This window comes from Gadus macrocephalus, chromosome 7, assembly GCF_031168955.1.
Source record: "Gadus macrocephalus chromosome 7, ASM3116895v1".
Taxonomy (NCBI): Eukaryota; Metazoa; Chordata; class Actinopteri; order Gadiformes; family Gadidae; genus Gadus; species Gadus macrocephalus.
Window position 1 is genome coordinate 25,744,974 of NC_082388.1, and position 18,330 is coordinate 25,763,303.

General features: G+C 50.1%; 1 protein-coding gene across 3 annotated transcripts in view; it reads left to right on the forward strand.

Annotated features, from left to right (window-relative positions):
• The first annotated feature begins 1,732 nt into the window (after nt 1-1,732).
• The window catches only part of brwd3 (bromodomain and WD repeat domain containing 3), a 34,110-nt gene continuing 17,512 nt past the window's right edge, over nt 1,733-18,330 (forward strand). For all 3 annotated transcript variants that reach the window (XR_009526720.1, XR_009526721.1, XM_060057687.1), the window contains exons 1-22: nt 1,733-1,906; nt 2,062-2,120; nt 2,235-2,264; nt 2,460-2,519; nt 3,674-3,824; nt 4,547-4,645; nt 5,665-5,825; nt 7,142-7,363; nt 8,217-8,317; nt 8,396-8,466; nt 10,233-10,333; nt 10,637-10,677; nt 10,894-10,998; nt 11,399-11,549; nt 11,909-12,043; nt 12,374-12,502; nt 12,938-13,163; nt 15,361-15,510; nt 15,662-15,941; nt 16,558-16,651; nt 17,019-17,192; nt 18,191-18,264. Coding sequence is in view for 1 of the 3 variants with exons in the window: in XM_060057687.1 (XP_059913670.1) it covers nt 1,873-1,906; nt 2,062-2,120; nt 2,235-2,264; nt 2,460-2,519; nt 3,674-3,824; nt 4,547-4,645; nt 5,665-5,825; nt 7,142-7,363; nt 8,217-8,317; nt 8,396-8,466; nt 10,233-10,333; nt 10,637-10,677; nt 10,894-10,998; nt 11,399-11,549; nt 11,909-12,043; nt 12,374-12,502; nt 12,938-13,163; nt 15,361-15,510; nt 15,662-15,941; nt 16,558-16,651; nt 17,019-17,192; nt 18,191-18,264 (2,648 nt within the window). In the remaining 2 variants the exon portion in view is untranslated. The remainder of the gene's footprint in view (nt 1,907-2,061; nt 2,121-2,234; nt 2,265-2,459; nt 2,520-3,673; nt 3,825-4,546; nt 4,646-5,664; nt 5,826-7,141; nt 7,364-8,216; nt 8,318-8,395; nt 8,467-10,232; nt 10,334-10,636; nt 10,678-10,893; nt 10,999-11,398; nt 11,550-11,908; nt 12,044-12,373; nt 12,503-12,937; nt 13,164-15,360; nt 15,511-15,661; nt 15,942-16,557; nt 16,652-17,018; nt 17,193-18,190; nt 18,265-18,330) is intronic.

An 18,330-nucleotide genomic window follows, 5' to 3' on the forward strand; every position in this document is an offset into this window, starting at 1 on the left:
CGCAGAACCGCAGAATAAACGCGTGTCACGGATTCGTTTTATTCGCTGACAGCGCAGAAAGAGGTCAGCCTGTGACGTCAGAAGAGCTGAATAATAACACACGTGTGGGCCCGCCGGCCGAAGGGAATCCAAATATGAAATATGCATTAATCCAAATGCCCTTGGGAAGACAAGCGTCTATAACGCTGTACTACCCTGTGTGTGTTCTGGTAGACATATTTCTTGGATGTGTATTATCGATATGAGACTATAGGTGTTTGGGTGGTTTCATTGCATCCATCAGATTCTGAAGTATTCTTTCCCGTTATGTTTAAATGCCTCCTATCATTGAATGTTTTTGTGCTTGGGTCTCCTCTCGGGAACATTACAATAACGACAAACCTCTCAAGAGAATATCCGTTTTATGTCCATTGAGGAGAATGATTGTGTGTGTGTGTGTGCATCCATGCTCACACGTATGTGTGTTTGTGTGTGCATACTGTGTGTGTGCAACAGGGGTATGTGTAAATGTGCGTGCATTCAGCAGTATGTGTGTGTATGTGTCACCTGGGTCATACATGATGCTATTACATCAGTAAGTACTTCCTTGTTAGCTTCCTGCCAGCACTCACTATCAGATTATTCCGCTGTAACGAAGGAACATTGAGGAGGGAGCAGACACGCCAACAGGAAACTCACTTTGTCCCCACACCTCTGATCTTAAAGATGGGCTATTTGTTTATCCCTCACCCGGGAGCAATACTATTGTCTGGTACTTGTTACATGAGCTCTACAGGAAGAGATTATCAGCCTTAAAGTATCAAGTCCCCAGACAAGTGACAAGACAGGCAGACACAAAGACGGACAGATATAGACAGACAGACAGACCGACAGACAGACACAGACAGATAGACAGACAGGTATATTGACAGACAGACAGATATATACAGACAGACGAATGGCTGATGTCACATAAAGGATTGGTTGTATATATATTGCTGAAGGAGTGGAGGTTATGATTGTGATGTTGAAACCACAGATCCTGATGTAACGGTTAAACCAGATCCTGATGTGAGGGTAAAACCAGATCTGATGTGAAGGTAAAACCAGATCTGATGTGAGGGTGATACCAGATCCTGATGTGAGGGTGAAAACAGATCCACATGTGAGGGTGAAACCAGATCCTGATGTGATGGTGAAATCCCAGATCCTGATGTGATGGTGAAATCCCAGATCCTCAAGCTAAACTGGTTTGACATTTCCCATTCGCCAAGTGACTCATGCAATGGTCACTCTGGCTGCTACCTTCACCCAGATGTAGGCCTGCAACAATATTTCCATAACTTCAGCTCCGGCCAAATGGAAATATCTGGTTATGGGGTTAGTTTCTCTCCTTGCCTCTGGGCTTCATACTTGCTTTTATAAAACCTCCCTTAAAACACAATTTTTTCTTGCGAGGTCAAACTTACTATTCTTGGTGAATTTAATGTCCAAGTTGGTTGCATGGTATAATCAATGTACTACTCAGTCTTTGCTCGTGTGGTGAAACAACAGCCACACAATATAAATATATATTTTTTGTAATTTTAACATGTTGCTAGAAATCTTTACTCTCTGACAAAAAAAGTATTGCTTATCAGAAATGAATTTACAACTATGAGCTCAACCCTCTTCATGTTTCTTAATTTCTGGAGGATCGCTTGTGTGAGGCGACTTTTACAACAGTGTGTATGTAATGCCGCGGTCCGACCGCTGGGGGGCGCTAACACAAAGCACTAGGTGGAGATAGGAGGAGGCCAGTCACTAGCCTCCTAGCTAAACACACATAGCTAGGGCTAGCCAGCATGCTAAACTACATACACTTCGTCTAAATGTCGCCCTTCTTGTCAAGCGATGGCCAAGGAAAAGTGTTCGCAGATCGAAGCCGGTGAGTGACGGGCCGACAGTAAAAATAATATTTAACAGCTTTTATCCGCTAGCTGGCGTGCTAAGGCTAACCCTCCCATAGAACCCTACTAGCGCGGCTAACAGGGCTAGCCGCGCTACGGCGATCATCCATTTATTTATTATATTTCTTTCCAGAACTTTATTACCTCATCGCCCGGTTTCTGCAGTCTGGACCCTGTAAGAAGGCAGCACAGGTAATATGACACCCCGATGTCGCTCCGTGATCCGAAATAAAGAGATTGTAGAGGATGCTAACAGCTAGCCGCTAAGGGATAACGGCTAACGCTGTGTGTGTGTTCCGCTCTCAGGTCCTGGTGGAGGAGCTCGAGGAGTACGAGGTGAATATAAACACTCAACACGCTGTTCCTCTATTTACTCATCATGTCACCCCGTGTATGTGTGTCGGGTTGAATCCCTCCCCGGTAACAGGTTGGCCCGGGTTGTCAGCCCCGACCCGTGGTACAGACGCTACCCCTAGCCACTGAGCCGGGGGTTCGGTCGGTGTATGTTGTTAAAGTTGTGTTTTGTTGTAGTTGGTTCCTCGGCGGTGGAGTTGGGATGGGGAGGAGAAGCGGCGGAGCTTCACAGAATGGGTGAGTGGACATGTGCAACACTGCATCTTTACTCAAAGGTTGTCCGCGACTGTTTTAATGAAAGGTCGTTGTGTGTCCTAGTCGTTTGTATAGTCGGGTGAATTGTGGTTATTTTAAACATTATGGTGTAGATTAGTGAAACCTTTTTTATTTAGTCGCACAGTAATATGTGGATGGATGACATATCTATGCCCACGCATTGTGTGGGTGTAAGACGAGGCGGGGCTTGTATGGGGCTGATAGGAAGGCTATCATTGGCCTAGAGAGCTGTCAGTCTGTACGCTGAACCAATGAGGTTTCTGTTTCCACTCTGAGCCGATCCGAAAGTGTGTGTGTGTGTGTGTGTGTGTGTGTGTGTGTGTGTGTGTGTGTGTGTGTGTGTGTGTGTGTGTGTGTGTGTGTGTGTGTGTGTGTGTGTGTGTGTGTGTGTGTGTGTGTCGTCCAATGGTTTAAAATGCACGTTATATTCTGTATTCATATTTTATATACATGAAATTTGTATCAAAGCAATAATGCGGAAAACTTACAGACATTTTAAAAGAAAAAAAATAATGAAAAAAAATAATAGCAAAGTATATACAATAAACTCAAAGATCCAATTATGAGACTTGAATGGCTACTAGTATGTAATATGCTGTGTGGGGTCTCCCTGCCTGTGTTATAAACCAACACTGAATCAGAATCAGAGCCGTATTATTGCCTGGGACAATTTCAGGTAAAAGTATGTAATATTACAGCAGTACAAGATAGAAAAATATGAAAAAACGTATATAAACAGAATCGAGACAGGGGTGAAAGCCTTATCTAAATGCTTTCCAAGGCGCTCAAGGCCTTCTGCCAGAGTCCTGGTAAGGGGTCATCCCTCTGTTCCCCAGGTCCTACGTTCCCCGGGTACAAAGGGTCAGGGTTAGGGTGAGGGTGAGGGTGAGGGTGAGGGTTAACCCTAAACCTAACCCCAACCATAACCAATCGGAGGAGAGCCATTCGAACCAATCACAGGCGAATCAGAGGCGAAAAAAGCGGTACTTGCCCCTACCATCCTACGGAAAATAGATTTGCTCTCACATGTTCCCCGGTCACATACAAAGTGGGGAACATAGGACCCGGGGAACATAGGTACGCTCCCCCTGGTAAGATGTGACGTTCTTCTGCAGGTGGTGGTGAACCAGCACCTCCCGGCCGACTACCTGCTGAGGGTATGTCGGAGGATCGGCCCCCTGATCGAGAAGGAGGTGCCCCCCAGCGTCCCGGGGGTCAGCACCCTGTTGGGCCTAGGGAGGCAGTCTCTGCTGCGCACCACCAAGAGTGAGTTAGCCTGTAGCATTAACCTGTATATCTAGTGTGTCTGTTAGCTCGTAGCATTAACACTCTGTATATCTAGTGTGTCTGTTAGCTCGTAGCATTAACACTCTGTATATCTAGTGTTGTCGGTTAGCTCGTAGCATTCACTCTGTATATCTAGTGTGTCTGTTAGCTCGTAGCATTAACTCTGTATATCTAGTGTGTCTGTTAGCTCGTAGCATTAACACTCTGTATATCTAGTGTGTCTGTTAGCTCGTATCATTAACACTCTGTATATCTAGTGTGTCTGTTAGCTCGTAGCATTAACACTGTATATCTAGTGTGTCTGTTAGCCTGTAGCATTAACTCTATATATCTAGTGTGTCCGTTAGCTCGTAGCATTGACTCTGTATATCTAGTGTGTCTGTTAGCTCGTAGCATTAACTCTGTATATCTAGTGTGTCTGTTAGCTCATAGCATTAACACTCTGTATATCTAGTGTGTCTGTTAGCTCTAAGCATTAATACTCTGTTTATCTACTGTCTGTCAGCCTGTAGTATTAATACTCTATTGTGTCTGTTAGCTTGTAGCATTAATACTCTACTGTCTGCTAGCTTGTAGTATTAATCCTCTACTGTCTCTGCTAGCTTGTAGTATTAATACTCTACTGTCTCTGCTAGCTTGTAGTTTTAATACTCTACTGTCTCTGCTAGCTTGCAGTATTAATACTCTACTGTCTCTGCTAGCTTGCAGCCACCAGGTATGCAGGGGGTCGATAGCAGCAGCTCTCCACAGGGGACGCCCCCCAGAACCCCCCGCCATCACAGACCACTCGCCCAGCGTCGGTAGGTGCTGTCTGTCTGTCTGTCTGTCTGTCTGTCTGTCTGTCTGTCTGTCTGTCTATAGAGGCAGTAAGCCATAGAGCATGCTGCCAACATATTGGTAATCATCTACGTCTATAAATGATCTCAAATGGGTGTAATTATGCCAAACATAGAAAAAGCAAGTGCTGTATATAGAGGGTCACAATGTTATTAGATAAGTGAATACCATTTATTACGTAAGTCTGTTTACTCTGTGTGACAACATACAATAACAAGGTGCACTACTCAGCCGGTCAAAACCGGTTGAACCTTCACCTCCAGCCTCTATCTGCCGGCCCTAGCTATTACTGCATTGTTATCTTGAGGGAACATTGTAGACCTAAAGGGCAGTTTATGGGCCCAAGTCACGCAACGCAAGGACCATGCAGACGCTTCGACGCAGTCGTGAACCTGTTTTGGTTCTGCGTCGGGTTATAGTGAGCGGACCAATCACAGCCCTTGCTGCTGCGCCGCCTCGACAGAAGGTTAACATTTTTGGGAGGCGCACGTCAGGCCCTTGCGTTGGACGCAAGGTGGGTCCTCAGGGCTGTAAGGGGTCCGTAACCCCCTTTGCGTCGCGTGAACGTGGGACCATTATAAGCCCTTAGGTACCCGCGTCCATCCCCTACTGCAGGGGTCACCAACATGGTGCCCGCGGGCACCAGGGCACCCGCAAGGACCATATGAGACGCCCGCAGGCCTGTTCTAAACAGCACTACTCATTCTTGAACAACTCTTTCCCACCTTTTTTAAGTGATTGTTGATAATTATTGTGAGAAATAATCAACATGATCAGTGTCTTCACACAGATGAGTATCATTAATCATTAATAATAATAATAATAATCTATAACTAAAGGCAAACTGAGCAAATCTGTTGTTTCAGAAGAGTGGATCAAACTGGGTGCCCTTCGTTTGACTCTGTACCCATGAAGGAGCTCTCAGGTTCCCAAAGCTTGGTGACCCCTGCCCTGCTGACTGTGTGTGTGTGCCTGTGTGCAGTGTCCATCATGGGGGCGCGCCAGGCCACGGGGGCGGCCCGCTTCGACCAGGCCGTGCCCACCCTCACCTACCAGCACATGAAGACCCACAAGCGCATCCTGGGCCACCTGTCCTCGGTCTACTGCGTCGCCTTCGACCGCACCGGGCGCCGCATATTCACGGTGCGTGTCTTTGTGTGTGCGTGTCGATCAGTGTGTCTGTGTGTGTTTGTGTCTGTACATGTGTGCGTGTGTCTATGCGTTAGTGTGCATGTCTGGCCTTGTATGTGTGAGTGAGTCTTTGTTTGTGTGTTTCTGTATGTGTGTGTTTGTGTTTTTGTGCGTGTGTCTGTGTGCGTGTCGATACGTGTGTCTATGTGTGTCCGTACATGTGTGTGTGTGTGTGTGTCTATGCATGCGTCAGTGTGTGTGTGAGTGAGTCTTTGTTTGTGTGTGTGTGTGTGTGTGTGTGTGTGTGTGTGTGTGTGTGTGTGCAATGCATCACAAATTAAAATCAATTGCTACATTGTTCCGTAGCAATTACCCTCTTTTTCCTTGCTTCGTGTTCTAACAAGTTGTTGATTCATTTCTGATACGGTTCAATTATAACTGCAAATAGGACTCCCAATAGTCCTCAGTCCCTAACAGAATCATTTGTATTTATTTACATATTTAAGCTCAATTAGATAAAGGGGAGATCCAAGTCAGGACAGACTGAAGCTAGCACTTATCCTAGCTGTCTTTATTGTATGCGGGGCATGGGTTAACCTAGCAATGGATAGTGCTTGGCACTTGGTTCTATGAACATCCTTACTGTACCGACAGCGATACATTGTTGTTTCTCTTTCTTCTGACAAACATACTTATTGGAAGTCCCTTTGGATAAAAGCATCTGCTAAACGGCGGCCCTCAATGTAAATGTCAATCACAGACAACCACCGAGTGTGTTCTCAATCCATCATCAGCACTCAGGGACATTGAAGGACTAGATTCAGGCCCCCCCTCCTCCAGTCTCCTCCTGAGCCTGTCTTCTGGTGTCCTCCTCCCCTCCCCCTCCTCCTGACTGGTGTCTCCTGGTGTCCTCCTCCCCTCCCCCTCCTGACTGGTGTCTCCTACTGTCCTCCCCTCCTCCTCCTGACTGGTGTCTCCTCCTCCCCTCCTCGTCCTGACTGGTGTCTCCTGGTGTCCTCCCCTCCTCCCCTCCCCCTCCTGACTGGTGTCTCCTACTGTCCTCCCCTCCTCCTCCTGACTGGTGTCTCCTCCTCCCCTCCTCGTCCTGACTGGTGTCTCCTGGTGTCCTCCCCTCCTCCCCTCCTCCTCCTGACTGGTGTCTCTTGGTGTTCTCCTCTCCTCCTCCTGACTGGTGTCTCCTGGTGTCCTCCTCCCCTCCCCCTCCTGACTGGTGTCTCCTACTGTCCTCCCCTCCTCCTCCTGACTGGTGTCTCCTGGTGTCCTCCCCCCCTCCTCCTGACTGGTCTCTCCCGCTGTCCCCCCCTCAGGGGTCAGACGACTGCCTGGTGAAGATCTGGGCCACGGACGACGGCCGGCTGCTGTCCACGCTGCGCGGGCACGCCGCCGAGATCTCGGACATGGCCGTGAACCACGAGAACACGCTGATGGCGTCGGCCAGCTGCGACAAGGTGATCCGGGTGTGGTGCCTGCGGACCTGCGCCCCCGTCACCGTGCTGCAGGGCCACGGCGCCTCCATCACCTCCATACAGGTAACGCTCAGGCCGGAGGGCGCCGCCCGCTGGCACGCCTGGGGTACTGACGCTCGTTGAGGCGACTCGTTAAGGGAACACGTAAACACAGCTCGTTAACACAGCACGTTAACACGGCTCATTAAGACAACTTGTTAACACAGCTCGTTAAAACACAGCTCGTTAACACGGCTCATTAAGACAGCTCGTTCAGACAACTTGTTAACACAGCTCGTTAAGAACTTGGTTACAAAACTTGTTAACACAGTTCATTAGATAGATAGATAGATAGATAGATGGACTTTATTTGCCATTGCACTCCTATACAACGAAATTGAATTGCTACATCTGACGGTGCAGTAAAATATAAAGACATAAAGATATAAAATATAAAGATAACGTGATGACATGATGAACATACATCTCACTGTCACTGTTATAATAAATAATAATGTGAATACGATTTGAACATTAAAAGTGAAAAAGGTCAAATTGCACTGCCCATAAGTGTACAAATATTTACTGCTAAGCAGAGTGACAGATTAGGTGGAGTTTAATGTCCCGACAGCCCGAGAGCAGTAACCGTTTCTCACCCTGTTGGTTCTGCTGCTAATGATGCTGAACCTTTTGCCAGAGGGCCGCAGCCTGAACAGGCGATGGGCAGGACGGGTTTGGTTATTTAGTATTTCTTTTTGTTCTCGATAGACAGCGAGTGAGGGCAGGGAACAGCCAATCGTTTTTTCCGGCTGTCCTTATTACCCCCTGCAGCTTCTTTCTGCCTGCAACCGTGCGGCCTGCACACCGCACTGTGATGGAGCACGCTCTCTTAAGACGAATTGTTACCACGGCTCGTTAACGCCGTGGTCCTGTGCAGTTCTGTCCAGGTGTCCGGGGCACCAGGAGGTACCTGGCGTCCACCGGAGCAGACGGAATGGTGTGCTTCTGGCAGTGGCACTCCTGTAGCATGAAGTTCAGGTAGGGCTCCCCCCTTTCTCCTCACAGCCGGTCGTGGTCCGTGTGTTCTGCTGCTCTCTAACCTGCGTCCTCCTTTAGCGACCAGCCCATCAAGTTTGTGGAGCGGTCGCGTCCCGGCGTCCAGGTCTCCACCTCCTCCTTTAGTAGTGGTAGGTCCCCCACGAAACACTGTCCCACCCTCGCTGTCCCCTCTCTCTCACTGTCTCACCCTCGCTGTCCCCCCTCTCTCACTGTCTCACCCTCGCTGTCTCCCCTCTCACACTGTCTCACCCTCGCTGTCTCCCCTCTCTCTCACTGTCCCACTCTCGCTGTCCCCTCTCTCTCACTGTCCCACCCTCGCTGTCCCCTCTCTCTCACTGTCCCACCCTCGCTGTCTCCCCTCTCTCACTGTCTCACCCTCGCTGTCTCCCCTCTCTCACTGTCTCACCCTCGCTGTCTCCCCTCTCTCTCACTGTCCCACCCTCGCTGTCCCCTCTCTCTCACTGTCCCACCCTCGCTGTCCCCTCTCTCTCACTGTCCCACCCTCGCTGTCTCCCCTCTCTCACTGTCTCACCCTCGCTGTCTCCCCTCTCTCACTGTCTCACCCTCGCTGTCTCCCCTCTCTCACTGTCCCACCCTCGCTGTCTCACCTCTCTCTCACTGTCCCACCCTCGCTGTCCCCTCTCGCTCACTGTCCCACCCTCGCTGTCCCCTCTCTCTCACTGTCCCACCCTCGCTGTCTCCCCTCTCTCTTACTGTCTCACCCTCGCTGTCCCCTCTCTCTCACTGTCCCACCCTCGCTGTCCCCTCTCTCTCACTGTCCCACCCTCGCTGTCCCCTCTCTCTCACTGTCCCACCCTCGCTGTCCCCTCTCTCTCACTGTCTCACCCTCGCTGTCTCCCCTCTCTCTTACTGTCTCACACCCCTCGCTGTCTCCCCTCTCTCTCACTGTCCCACCCTCGCTGTCTCCCCTCTCTCTTACTGTCTCACCCTCACTGTCTCCCCTCTCTTACTGTCTCACCCTCACTGTCTCCCCTCTCTCACTGTCTCACCCTCGCTGTCTCCCCTCTCTCTCACTGTCCCACCCTCGCTGTCCCCTCTCTCTCACTGTCTCACCCTCGCTGTCCCCTCTCTCTCACTGTCTCACCCTCGCTGTCTCCCCTCTCTCACTGTCTCACCCTCGCTGTCTCCCCTCTCTCACTGTCCCACCCTCGCTGTCCCCTCTCTCTCACTGTCCCACCCTCGCTGTCCCCTCTCTCTCACTGTCTCACCCTCGCTGTCTCCCCTCTCTCACTGTCTCACCCTCGCTGTCCCCTCTCTCTCACTGTCTCACCCTCGCTGTCTCCCCTCTCTCTTACTGTCTCCCCTCTCTCTTACTGTCTCACCCTCGCTGTCCCCTCTCTCTCACTGTCCCACCCTCACTGTCTCCCCTCTCTCTTACTGTCTCACACCCCTCACTGTCTCACCTCTCCCTTACTGTCTCACACCCCTCACTGTCTCACCTCTCCCTTACTGTCTCACCCTCACTGTCCCACCTCTCCCTAACTGTCTCACCCCTCACTCTCCCACCCATCTCTCACTGTATATCAACCCTCTCTCATTGTCTCACCCCTCTCTCGCCGTCTCACCCCTCTCTCACCGTCTCACCCCTCTCTCACTGTCTCACCCCTCACTGTCCCAACCCTCTCTCACTGTCTCACCCCTCTCTCACCGTCTCACCCCTCTCTCACTGTCTCACCCTTCACTGTCCCACCCCTCTCTCACTGTCTCACCCCTCTCTCATTGTCTCACCCCTCTCACCACTACTAATATAAATGTTTACAAGGATATTACCTCAGACTTCCAAAGACACTTCTGGGGCCTCATAGCTGAAACTGTTGGAGATTGAGGCTGATGAGTTAATATTAACTGTGATGACGTCATGTCTCCGTTACAGGGGGGATGTTCCTGGCCACCGGCAGCACTGATCATGTGATCAGGGTATACTACCTCGGCTCTGATGCCCCAATGAAGCTCTCTGAGATGGACGCACACGGGGTAGCAACACGCACGCACTCACTCATGCACTCACGCACTCACTCACGCACTCACTCACTCACTCACTCACTCACTCACTCACTCACTCACTCACTCACTCACTCACTCACTCACTCACTCACTCACTCACTCACTCACTCACTCACTCACTCACTCACTCACTCACCCACCCACTTACTCACTCACTCACAAACTCACATACTCCCTCACACACTTACTAACTCACATACTCACTCACTAGTACATAAGCACCTCTTATCCTCTAAAACGAGAGACTGACTGTCCTCCCTCTCCCTCCCTCAGGATAAAGTGGTTGTCGTCCAGTTCTGCAATAACAGCGACAGGTAAACATCAAGATTATTGATAGACTTCCAACGGAGAGATTTGTAGGGTCCTTTACCAGAAGAGATGACCTGGTGTGTGTGTGTGTGTGTGTGTGTGTGTGTGTGTGTGTGTGTGTGTGTGTGTGTGTGTGTGTGTGTGTGTGTGTGTGTGTGTGTGTGTGTGTGTGTGTGTGTGTGTGTGTGTGTGTGTGTGTCGCTGTGCGTGTGTGTGTCCAGTCTGAGGTTTGTCAGCGGCAGTCGCGACGGCACGGCGAGGATCTGGCAGTACCAGCAGCAGGAGTGGAAGAGCATCAGTCTGGACATCGCCGCCCGCCTGCCAGGGTAACACGGCCCACAATGCATAGCAACATGTCCTCATTCAAACAACTTCACATAAAGAGCTCTTCGTGCAAACCTGCTATAATAAAAACACAAATAGGGCTTTAATAATCCCAGACCCGGCAGAATGTACAGGACAGTTATATATGTCACTATATAAGTGACAACAATTTGTCAGTAAGTTTGAAAACAACCAAAAATAACTAGGTAAAATGTATATTGATGACACACTTTAATAATACTTTTTTAGAACTTGATTAAGAACAGTTATTTACCGGTGACTGTAAGGGGTGTACGTGATTCACTCTTCAAGCAATGTATTTGTCGCATACAGGTAGTGAATGGCAGCTTGTTGGCTTTCTTATTCTTTTGATTTCTTGACGATTTTTCTTTCATCTGTTAGGAGTCCTGTTGTCAACGGCGACGACAAGACCAAGCTGGTGGTCACCATGGTAGCGTGGGACCGTGGCGACCGCACCGTCGTCACGGCGGTCTCCAACTTCCTGCTCAAAGTGTGGAACTCCCGAACCGGACAGCTGCTGCACGTGCTGTCTGTGAGTAGGAGGGAACACACCTGTAGGCTCGCTGGTTACCATGGGAACGGAATAGACACACCTGGAGGCTAGCTGGTTCCCCTGGAAACTGAACACCTGTAGGCTAACTGGTTTCCCTGGGAACAGCTCACCTGGAGGCTAGCTGGTTCCCATGGGAACGCAATAAACACACCTGTAGGCTGGCTGGTTCCCATGGGAACAGAATTACACCTGTAGGCTAGCTGGTTCCCATGGGGACAGAATAACACCTGTAGGCTGGCTGGTTCCCATGGTAATGGAATAACACCTGTAGGCTAGCTGGTTCCATGTGTCCTGAGTGGACATTGTCCTCAACGTGTCCTGGTCCCTCTGTCTCTCAGGGTCACGATGACGAGGTGTTTGTGCTGGAGGCCCACCCCTTCGACCCCCGCGTCATGTTGTCCGCCGGCCACGACGGGAACATCTACATCTGGGACCTGAGTCGAGGAGGCCGGATCAGGAACTTCTTCAACATGGTACCTCCTCAAATCCCCCTGACTCGTTTAGCACATGGTACCGGCTCAGCTTCATCAAGCTCCTCCACTACATGATGACATGATGAGGTCACTACATGACGAGGTCACTACATGATGACATGATGAGGTCACTACATGACGAGGTCACTACATGATGAGGTCACTGCATGATGACATGATGATGTCACTACATGAAGACATGACGATGTCACTACATGATGACATGAAGTTGTCGATACACACATGATGTCAGTACATGATGACGTCACTACATGATGCTGTCACTGCGCGATGATGTCACCACATGGTGACCTGACGATGTGTGTCCAGATCGAAGGCCAGGGTCACGGCGCCATCTTCGACTGCAAGTTCTCGGCCGACGGGCAGCACTTTGCCTGCACCGACTCCCACGGCCACCTGCTGCTGTTCGGCTTCGGCTGCAGCCAGCCCTACGAGAAGGTGAGGCCCTCCTCCTCCTCCTCCTCCTCCTCCTCCTCTCCTCCTCTCCACCAGTCGTTACCCTCAGCCCCCTCCTCATCATCCAAACCGCTCTAATCCTCGCTGTCATGGGAACTCTCCCCTCTTCTCTCATCCTCTCCCCCTCTTCTCTCCTCCATCCTCTGTCTCCTCTCTCTCCCTCCATCTCCATCCTCACCCCTCCTCACCTCCTCTCCCCCCTCTCTCCTCCTCTATCCTCTCCTCTCCCCTCCTCTCCCCTATCTCCTCCCTACTCCACTCTCGTCCATCTTGAGACATCCCTTTCATTAGTTTAGCATCACGTGTAACAGTCTTGGTTTAACTCGACCCCGATGCGAGGCGTCTCGTGGCCCAGTGCGAAGCGCTTTGCCTTGCACCGGAGAGCCCTCTGTAACCCCAGCTGTGACCTGCTTTCAGATTCCGGACCAGATGTTCTTCCACACGGACTACCGGCCGCTGATCCGCGACGCCAACAACTACGTCCTGGACGAGCAGACGCAGCAGGCGCCCCACCTGATGCCCCCGCCCTTCCTGGTGGACATAGACGGGAACCCCCACCCGCCGCGATACCAGCGGCTAGTGCCGGGCCGCGAGAGCTGCAACGAGGAGCAGCTGGTGCCGCAGCTCGGCTACATCGCTAACAGTAAACCCTCAGTCTTTAACCTCTCAGCTAGGCTACATCGCTAACAGTAAACCCTCAGTCTTAAACCTCTCAGCTAGGCTACATCGCTAACAGTAAACGCTCAGTCTTTAACCTCTCAGCTAGGCTACATCGCTAACAGTAAACGCTCAGTCTTTAACCTCTCAGCTAGGCTACATCGCTAACAGTAAACCCTCAGTCTTAAACCTCTCAGCTAGGCTACATCGCTAACAGTAAACGCTCAGTCTTTAACCTCTCAGCTAGGCTACATCGCTAACAGTAAACGCTCAGTCTTAAACCTCTCAGCTAGGCTACATCGCTAACAGTAAACCCTCAGTCTTAAACCTCTCAGCTAGGCTACATCGCTAACAGTAAACGCTCAGTCTTTAACCTCTCAGCTAGGCTACATCGCTAACAGTAAACGCTCAGTCTTTAACCTCTCAGCTAGGCTACATCGCTAACAGTAAACGCTCAGTCTTAAACCTCTCAGCTAGGCTACATCGCTAACAGTAAACCCTCAGTCTTAAACCTCTCAGCTCGGCTACATCGCTAACAGTAAACCCTCAGTCTTAAACCTCTCAGCTAGGCTACATCGCTAACAGTAAACCCTCAGTCTTAAACCTCTCAGCTCGGCTACATCGCTAACAGTAAACCCTCAGTCTTAAACCTCTCAGCTAGGCTACATCGCTAACAGTAAACGCTCAGTCTTTAACCTCTCAGCTAGGCTACATCGCTAACAGTAAACACTCAGTCTTAAACCTCTCAGCTAGGCTACATCGCTAACAGTAAACCCTCAGTCTTAAACCTCTCAGCTAGGCTACATCGCTAACAGTAAACGCTCAGTCTTAAACCTCTCAGCTAGGCTACATCGCTAACAGTAAACGCTCAGTCTTTAAAGGCACCCAGTGCAACTTTATGTAAACATTCAATGAAAAATAAACATTCAATTTCTTGTCTTTTTTACACGTAGTAAGTTTCAATAACTCCATACCATTACATATCGACATTCAAGGAGCAAAGATGAGACGTCGTTGTGTGGTGAGAACTGATAGAAAATCGTAAACAACAACAATCGCCGGTGGGGAGAAGCCATTTTTCCATTGCCTGCTTTATTTATTGTAGGTTACAAAAAATAAAGAAAATGGCGGCATTGTTGTTGTTATCGATTTTCTATCAGTTCTCACCACACAACGACGTCTCATCTTTGCTGCTTGAATGTCGGTATGTAATGGTATGGAGTTATTGAAACTTACTACGTGTAAAAAAGACGAGAAATTGAATGTTTATTTTTAAGCCTCGAAAGTTGCACTGGGTGCCTTTAACCTCTCAGCTAGGCTACATCGCTAACAGTAAACCCTCAGTCTTAAACCTCTCAGCTAGGCTACATCGCTAACAGTAAACGCTCAGTCTTTAACCTCTCAGCTAGGCTACATCGCTAACAGTAAACACTCAGTATTTAACCTCTCAGCTAGGCTACATCGCTAACAGTAAACACTCAGTCTTTAACTTCTCAGCTAGGCTACATCGCTAACAGTAAACACTCAGTCTTAAACCTCTCAGCTAGGCTACATCGCTAACAGTAAACACTCAGTCTTTAACCTCTCAGCTAGGCTACATCGCTAACAGTAAACACTCAGTCTTTAACCTCTCAGCTAGGCTACATCGCTAACAGTAAACACTCAGTATTTAACCTCTCAGCTAGGCTACATCGCTAACAGTAAACACTCAGTCTTTAACTTCTCAGCTAGGCTACATCGCTAACAGTAAACACTCAGTATTTAACCTCTCAGCTAGGCTACATCGCTAACAGTAAACACTCAGTATTTAACCTCTCAGCTAGGCTACATCGCTAACAGTAAACACTCAGTATTTAACCTCTCAGCTAGGCTACATCGCTAACAGTAAACACTCTTCAACATCTCAGCTAGGCTACATCGCTAACAGTAAACGCTCAGTCTTTAACCTCTCAGCTAGGCTACATCGCTAACAGTAAACACTCAGTTTAAACTCCCAGCTAGGCTACATTGCCATCAGTCACACAACATCTTTAACCTGAATGATTCCAGTCTGCAGCAGACACTATACTCTTGGTGACCCTGTGTGCTAACTCTAGCTAAAGAGCTCAAAAGGTTTGGCTTCACCGCAACTTCTTTCCTTAAAAACTATTCCTGCACATAGCCCTCAACTCTCCGTTCCCCAGGTGACGGAGAGGTGGTGGAGCAGGTCCTGGGTCAGCAGACGGGGGCCAACGGGGAGAGTCCTCTGGACAACCTGATCAGACAGCTGCAGAGCCAGCAGAACGCTCTGGGCCAGGAGCCCAGCCCAGACCGGCCGTCCCCGGACCCAGCAGGTAGGCCTCATGGGCTCAGCTTGTGGAGACCCCACTGTAGGCCCCACCCCACAGGGGGTCGTCTCCATGTCTCTGACTGCATCGTGTAGCGTTCCACCCTGTGTGGACCTGGAGCCACCAGCCTCTCACGCTCCACCTCCTCCCCCGCCAGACGGAGAAGCAGCTGGGGAGGACCCTGCCATGGAACAGGGCCAGGCTGAGGGCCAGGCTGAGGGCCAGGCTGAGGGCCAGGCTGAGGGCCAGGCTGAGGGCCAGGCTGAGGGCCAGGCTGAGGGCCAGGCAGAGGGGGAAGAGGGTCCGGGAGAGGGCCAGGCGGAGGGGGTGTGGCAGGTACAGAACAACGCCCTCCCCAGCCAGCAGGCCACGGAGAGAGACCTGTTGGCCTGGAGCCACCGCACGGTGGTCAACGAGCTGCCCCACGCCACCTTCAGGTTAGTACTAACTAGTACTGCACTAACTAGTACTGCACTAACTATTACTTCACCAACTAGTGCTTCACTAACTAGTAGCTCACTTACTTGTACTGCACTAACTAGTACTGCACTAACTATTACTTCACCAACTAGTGCTTCACTAACTAGTAGCTCACTTACTTGTACTGCACTAACTAGTAGCTCACTAACTAGTACTTCACTAACTAGTGCTTCACCAACTAGTACTTAACTAACTAGTACCTAACTAACTAGTAGCTCACTAACTAGTAGCTCACTGACTAGTTCTTCGATAACTAGTACTTTACTTACTAGCACTTCACTAACTACTACTTCACTAACTAGTAGCTCACTTTCTAATAATTCGCTTACCATGTTGGTCAACGAGCTGACGCATGCTATCGTCAGGTTAGTACGCTAACTAGTAGAACACTAACCAGTAGTTCCCCAACTATAGTGGGCAGAACCTGCTGTGAGTATTGACGTTGTGAGATACGGTGACGGTGTTACAGAAGGTAACGCATTGTGTACCCGTCACAACGTCACGACGACGCCCGACGGTGCCAGCTCTGTGTGGAGGCTGACGGTGTGACCTCTGACCTCTGACCTCTGACAGGGTGATGGAGGAGTGCAGGCGGGCCAAAGGGGAGGTGGAGTGCTCTCTGTACAACGCTGAGCGCCGCAAGAAACCAGCCAGCGGCGGGGTCAAGGTACGACCGCCCCCTTCATGGTCTCATCGCCATGGCAACCGTTCCCACCCATCCAAACAACCCTCGTCTCGATGTCCCTCCCTTATCTCCTCTCCTTTCTCACCTCTTCTCCCCCACTCTACATCCCCTTCCTCCCTTGCCTCCTCCCTCCTTTCTCCTCCCTACCCTCTCCGTCCCCAACTCCCCTCTCCTCCTCTCTCTCTCTCTTCTCCTCCCCTCTCCCCCTCTCTCTCTTCTCCTCCCCTCTCCCCCTCTCTCTCTTCTCCTCCCCTCTTTCCTCTCCCCATCCCTCTTCCTCATATCTCCTCCCTACCTCCCCTCTCCTCTCCTCGTCCTCTAACCGTTAACTCCCCCCCGCCCCCCCCAGGTTGACCCCCTGACCCCCAGGGTCCGCTCCCTGCGCCCCGCCAGCAGTAAGAAGAAGCAGAGCCACGCCTACCAGACCCGCTCGGCTCAAGTCCGTCGCCGCGGCAACCGCACCCGCGCCTCCAGCGCTCGGCAGGGGGCCGACAGCCAGGCGGAGTCGGACAGCGACGGAGACGTGAGTCAGGGGTCAGGGGTCGGGGGTCGGGGGGTCAGGGGTCGGGGGGGCAGGTAGCCGGTGTAGGACGGAGCCCATGCGATTGAAAAGGAGGCCGAGCCGATGTTGAACATCATCACGGGACTTCATTCCTCGACGACTGTGGCAGACGGTCCTTCGAGCCAGCGAGGGTTGAGCAGAGTCTGAGATGTATCTGTGTACTTTTATTGAGTATTTGCACTGTGTCCTTGGGTACTTTTGAAAGGCGCTTTTAAAATAAAAGTTGTTGTGAAGAGCCCCCCGCCCTCTGAAGTCTGACCCTGCTCCCCTCTGGGTCTGGCTGTAGGGCCTGGCCCTGGACCCCATGGTCCCAGAGACGGAGGGTCAGGCTGTACTGGGTGAACTGGTCCCTCTGGTGGGGTGGATAGTGGTGATGAGTAGAGCCCGACCGACAAAGGATTTTTAAGGCCGATACCGATACGAATATTTGGTGATTTAAAGATCCGATATTCCGATATATATTTAAAAAAGAAATTCCAGAAACGCGTAGCAAAACTTAAACAGAGTTCCCTAACTTTGGTTATTTGTAGTTATTTATAAGTCCTCACTAAAATAATAAGGTAATGCAGTTTAAAAATAAACTTTATTTTATTGTTTTATTGTCACAGCAAAGTCGAAATCAAAAATTGGTAAAGTTCTGATATTTTTTTTTATAAAAATACAAACTTAAGATATGAAACTCAAAGTCCTTTGAAAGAAAACACAATAACCCCCCAAAAAAATTTAATAATAATAATCTGCCAGATTTTTTTATTTATTTTTTTCGGCCAATACCGATAGTTTGGAAAATACCTAATATCGGCCGATAATATCAGCCCGCCGTTAAATCGATTGGGCTCTGATGATGATGATGGTGGTGATGATGATGGTGATGATGATGATGATGGTGATGATGATGGTGGTGATGATGATGATGATGATGGTGATGATGATGATGGTGATGTAACCTCGTCCCCCAGGCCACGGAGCCGCAGGAGGTCAGCGATGGGTCGTCGGAGGGCGACGCCCAGTGGCAGAGTGACAGCAGCTCCAGGTAAACACCGAACCCGGAGATAACATGTACTCACTAACCCCAGAGATAACGTACTCACTCACCCCA